At 43.6% G+C, this 6,000-nt stretch overlaps 1 protein-coding gene across 1 annotated transcript in view; it reads right to left on the bottom strand.

Moving 5' to 3' along the window:
- Positions 1–618: 618 nt before the first annotated feature.
- The window catches only part of LOC147726102 (uncharacterized), a 28,538-nt gene continuing 23,156 nt past the window's right edge, over positions 619–6,000 (bottom strand). Inside the window, exons 3-4 of the mRNA XM_086962879.1 lie at positions 3,466–3,975; positions 619–1,135 (exon numbers count right to left, since the gene is read on the bottom strand). Coding sequence (XP_086819005.1) covers positions 642–1,135; positions 3,466–3,975 — 1,004 coding nt within the window. The 3' untranslated portion in view covers positions 619–641. The remainder of the gene's footprint in view (positions 1,136–3,465; positions 3,976–6,000) is intronic.

Genomic DNA, 6,000 nt, shown 5'->3' with positions numbered 1-6,000 from the left:
CACTCCAACTAAAAATGGCCAGTGCACCGCGTTAAATGCCTTTTCAGCGTCTAGGGAGAGAATTACATGGGGCTCTTTATGAGCACACACCTCCATCAACCAGTTATGAGTCCTCCTCAAGTTGTGCCTAGTTGCCCTGTCTGGCAGGAAGCCCGTCTGATCCAGGTGGACCAGGTCTATTATCACCTTTCTCAGTCGCAATGCCAAGATCGTCGCTAGGAGTTTTACCTCCACGTTCAACAGTGATATGGGGTGGTATGATGAACACTCCCCTGGCGGTTTGCCCTGCTTGCATATGGCTGGTTTTAAACTGGTGTAGGTGCAAGAAATGAAGGTGGATTGATATTGTCAATGTGCTGATGTGTGTTCTATATTCATTGACTGAAGAAGAGTTAAATGGGATTGCACGTTGCTATTTAATGAGCAAAAGGGGGGAGGGACATGCATGGGATTGATGTGGTGCTTGATGATTTGCCATATTTAGGCTAGAGGACCTGTTAAGCTAGCAGAACATTCACAATTAAGTAGGGACACTTAGGTGATATGAGAGCTTCACCCAAAGGCATTGCAGAGCAAAATTCACAAAAAGTAGCAGATTACAGGGATTGCCACACACTGCACTATTATAGGAAGGCACTGCTTTAGGATGCTGCAGCTTCCTTCAACCTACTGTTGGCATCTTCTAGCTTATGTATGATGGTTGGTAATCTAGAAAAGACCAGGAATGAGTAATCTGCACTATTTTCAACCAATTCACTTAAAGTCACTACTATTTCATCCAAGACTTCCAGCAGATCATCAAGTGTCCCACTGAACTCAGCGAACATGCTGGCTGCACTGGTCTTTCCAGCCAAGATGCTCAGCAAACTGGTGCATCTCCTCAATGGGATGAGGAAGTTTTTCAACTTTTGATAGGACACCCTTTCTGAGTTTAAGTCCCGTTGGAGGGCTTTAATTTGTACGGTGTTGGCTGCAATGGTCTTTTCGGTGTGGCGGATTTCCTCCCTGTAGGATTGAAGCTCAGATTCATACTTTTCCACAGCAGCCTTGTATATCTCCTTCATACGTTGAGCTTCTCTAGCTTCGTTTGCGGCATTTTGAATGGCTGCATTTGCTTTATGGATCATGATAGCACCTAACAGAAATGGGAAAAAAGATGACATGTTTATTGGCAGTGTGTGAATAAATATAAATGATAAATTATGAGATTATTCAGGCCATGCAATTATGTATAAAGCATGCTATTGCACATTTGGGTACGAGGCCCCTTCTTTCAAAGATTCAATGGTTTGCTTCAAAGATGACATGCTAACTGTTAATATTGGGCCTGGGCGGATTTTTTATTTCTGCCGGTGGAATTTGGTAACTCTGCGTAACTCTTGTTATGCCTAATTACTGATAAATTCTGCTGCTCTGCTGGTGGAATTACCCAGCAGTGGTTGGTTTCTAAACAGGGCTCGAAAAGGGAGCAGTCTCTCTACGTTTAATGTTATGTTTTTTAAAAATAGAGGCACTGTTCCTTCTTCCAGTCCTGTTTAGAAACCACTGACTGCAGTGCAGTGAATAAGACAGAATGCACCGCTGTGATTACCAAACAGCACAAAGAAGGGGAGGGGGTGCCTTATAACCCTCAAGTGCATGGTCTGCACCATTAATCATGTAAAAAACAAAACAATGCTCTAGCTGGAGGGAAATATACAATGTAAGATTAAGCTCACTTTTTATTTGTGGCTTCTAGAGTGATAGCTCACCTGCCTTGATTATTTTCGTTGAAACATTGGAGGTTACTAAACTTCTATGCAATGCTGGGCAGCAGGCAAAGATGCTGTACTGTACTGCTATGTGTTAAATGGATATAGAAGAAATGGTCTATATTTACAAAGATATACAACATGTCTGCTCTCTTCTTGAGCTAGTACACTGTGCGTAGCTTACAGCCATGGTGGGAAGCCATGACTCATAGTGCATTACAGGCCGGACGGCTTCTGTGCAGAACGGGTAACCTTGCACAAAACAAACCTGCATTAGAGTGAGCTTGGTGAGTTTATGTGAATATGTCTTTCTGTGTGGTGTGCCTATCTATGTGAAAGTGTGTGTTAAAAACCAGGGGCCTCATTTATGAGAAATGACGCATTGCTGCGTGAAAGCAGCGATGCGTCACTTTTCACTGCGCACTCCTTGCGACATGATTGATGCGTCATATTTACAGTATGACGCATCATGTCGCAAGGAGTTACAGATACGTCAGTATTTCTGACGCATCTGTAAGCGCAAAAGTGACGCATTGCTGGAGTGTGTCACAAAAGTGACGCAACTCCAGCAATGCGTCCTTTCACATGGGGAAAGCCCCATGTGAAAGGGCCTGCGTCAGTCTTACGCCTGCTGTGAGGCAGGCGCAAGATTTTGACGCAACAGCATCCTAAAAGTGACGCAGTGAAATCTCATAGATTTCACTGCATCACTATTACGAGGCTTTTTGCGGGGGAATGCCCCCTCTGCATACATTATACCTGACGCATGTATAATGTGGCGCAGGGGTGTAAAAAGTGGCGCATCTACCTAGATGCGTCACTTTTTAAATATGGCGCAACAAGGCGCATTTTGTCCGCCGCTGGTGCGTCACAAAAAGTGACGCACCGGCGGCGCAAAACTGACGCAAGGCCTCATAAATAAGGGCCCAGGGCCCAGATGTGCGCACATTTTGCGTTAAGTTTATGTTACTTTTTTAAACACAGACTCCATGCACCTTCCAGGATGGCAGTTCGAAATCAATGCAAAGGACGAGTTGTTGCATTAATTTGCATGAAAGGAGTGTTCAATGTAAGGTGCATGGACATTCCTGTGCATCCACCAATGGATTCATATCAACACAGACGTGTTTAAATGGATTTACACCTCCACGAGACTGGCATAACGAGAGAATTATATGTGTTTCCTCCATTCCACCTCCCTGCATGTGCGCTGCATTTTGCAGCACACACAAACCAAGGAAATTACACTAAAGCATAGTTTCTGGGCAGGAAGGAAATCCTTACTTCACAAAAAACGAACTCCCCCATAACTCACTTACCCTTATCCTAGGGTGCAAGGGTGCCTGTCTGGATGCAGTGCTGCAGAGAGAGTGACAGCACATGGAGCCTGCATTACGGCGCCAATTCTTTGCAGATATGGCACAGTTCAGCTCTCCCCAAAGACCGCGCAGCAACTTTTTATGCTACGCAGTGTTGCAAAAAATCCTTGACATTCTGGCCCTGGGTGTTTATCTGAGTGTTATCAATCAATCAATCAATTTAAAATTATAAAGCGCCTGGTTGCACAAATCTGTGCGTCCCCGCGCTGCGACAAGGTCCCAAAGACAAGGAGAAAACAGGGAAGGAATCAGACAATTGTCTGTGACTATATGATATGTATGTGTGTGTATTATTCCTTTTATGACATTCAATGCGAGCCAGAAGCAATATATACCTGCTATTGATCCAACAAAAGGAACTGCAATCAGGCCATAGCCCACTTCCCTTCGAGTCTCTGCAGAGTGCCAAGCTCGAACCGCTCTGTCTAGAGCATTATCTGCATTCTTGAGAGCATCCTTTGCTGCCTGTAGTTGCTGTGTGGCAATGGACTCCTGCCCTTGCTGTCCAGAGAGTTTCACTATAAGATCTTGTTCTCGAGCTAGTAGCGCCTTTTGATCATCATTCAGACGGTTTATCACTTCTAAGCGCTCTTCCACATCTGCGCTCAATGCTCTCACTTGTGCCAGGGATGACTGTTCTGCCTTTGACATACTATTGTGAGACCACTCTAGGGGATGGCGAACATTTTCAATGCCCTCCTCTAGGTCGGTGCTGGTCAGCAAAGTTTCAGCCACATCCATCAAGGGTTTTAGGCCATCCTCAAAGTATGGCAGAACAGCCTGTTCATAGCTCTTGTCTGTAACAAGAGTTATGTAAGCGAGAATGTGACCTGGAAACACTGTACCTTAAAGGGGAGAAGAGAAGAACAAAGGTTAGAGATGTATCCAGGAGGAGGCAGTCATGTTTTTGAATATTGTTAGATAGGGAGGATGTCAGAATACAAGAATACTACAGTACAGCTTGGGAATAGTTTACAACTAACAAAACAAAGACATTTCAGGCTTCATAGTGCTGGAATTATGGCGGATCCATCGGGATATTGGACCTGGCAGCTATTGCAAGAAAAGATTTGGTTAACGCCAGTGAAATGTGCCAAATTTGTCCTGGTGCCGACATCAGGGCACTTTCAGCAGGGGGTCACGGTGTGTGCTTTGCATTCAGAGCAGGTACCTGCAGGCTGTGTGGAAAGCCTCTTGATTTCAGTTCCAACTGGGCCCCACATAAATGGCTCAACTAAGAGGCCAGTACCACTATTTTGTTTGAGTTTTAGGGCCACATGTACGAATCATTTTTGCAGTTGGAAATAGCATTTCAGGCAAATTTTGAAGGAACCAAAGCTTGTATATATGTAAAAAAACACAAATTGTGATTCAAAAACACATTACTGAATCGAAATATGTGTTTTTTCATTTGGTATTGGAAAGGTGTATGTTTAAGGCTTCCCTTCCAAAAAATGAATCTGAACGGGATGTAGGAATGTTTACGGTCACAAAACACTCATATTTTACTAACTCATTAAAGGAGGTGGTACACTATTTGCAAATGGGAAGGGGTGCCTATAGGACCCCTTACCTTTGAAAAAGAAAACATATACTTTTTAAGACTAGGCACTGCCTACTCTTCTGTTTTAAACAAATCCTGTTTCCATTTAGGAAAAAGGGGCTGCATTTAAAAAAAATCTGTATTAAAAGTAATCACAGATAAGTGGTCTGTTGAACCTAGCAGCCACCATCCCTGTGATGGCTGATTCCTAATGGGTCGCCTATTGCGACCAACCTCTTAAATATCCATATTTTATTGATAGCACACTATGTTCTATTATCCACTCCAGCTTACCTCGTCAACCAAATGTATGTATATTACCTCTTCAACTTTCTCATGTATCCATCTAATGAAATGTAAAGTGTTCTGATACCCGCTAGGGTCATGTTCGTACTATACAAAACTTTAAAAATAAAGAAAGAAAATAAAAATGTAAAACACATACCCCAGTACCGAGATCTGAGCCTAAATCCATAATTGTTTGCCCCCACGGCTTTTCACTTTAAACCCAGCCATATGCAAATAAGTCTTGACCCAGTTCCCCATGGGAACACCCCAGCACGAACTGCCAGGCCAGGCCCTCCCTTTCCTTGAAACATGCATCGTGGGATGATTTAGGAGCCTCACCCCTCTTCCTTGAAGGGGCATTTCTAAACTATCAACGACAAATCCACCTTTATCATACAAGAGGGTTTGTCATTGTAAATCCAATTATAGGAAACATTATGAGGCTACTCGATTGAAAATCTTTATTGCAGACTGAGGAAATTTCACCTATTCCTCAATGGTAATTTATGGGAAGAGCAAACCGTATAGTTAGAGGGACAACAAACATGAGTGTTCTTCACTATCTGGGCATATATCACAAATGATTACCTGTCCTTCCTTTCCCATAGCACTCACTTTAACCCTTAAGACTTACCTCAGGGGTGTTCTAGTGATAGTGAAAGGTCCTTTCAGGTTTGGGCAGTGGCTTGTAAAAAGAGCATACATCCTATGGTGCACACACAGGCCTGCAATGGCAAGCTTGACACATGTTTAAATACACCATAGATACAAGTACACTCACACACACACACACAGGCCTGACACATCTTTAAAAACACCATGTCAACACAATTTCCTAACATGTGAGGGAAAGGCGCACACCCTTTCACACTGCAACTACAGAGGACAAGAGCCCAGACCCCTAAGGACACTAAAGGAGCATCAGCAAAACCCTGACAGTGCCCCATGGGAACACATGACCTCCTAGGTAGGGGAAACCTACATGTGATTTCCCTACTTAGGAGGCATTGAACACACATGTGTACCTGCTCTGTCTTGA

This window comes from Lissotriton vulgaris, chromosome 3_1 (assembly GCF_964263255.1).
Source record: "Lissotriton vulgaris chromosome 3_1, aLisVul1.2, whole genome shotgun sequence".
NCBI classification, from domain to species: domain Eukaryota; kingdom Metazoa; phylum Chordata; class Amphibia; order Caudata; family Salamandridae; genus Lissotriton; species Lissotriton vulgaris.
Note: the sequence above shows the minus strand (reverse complement) of the source record. Positions and strands in the feature narration are given on the sequence as shown.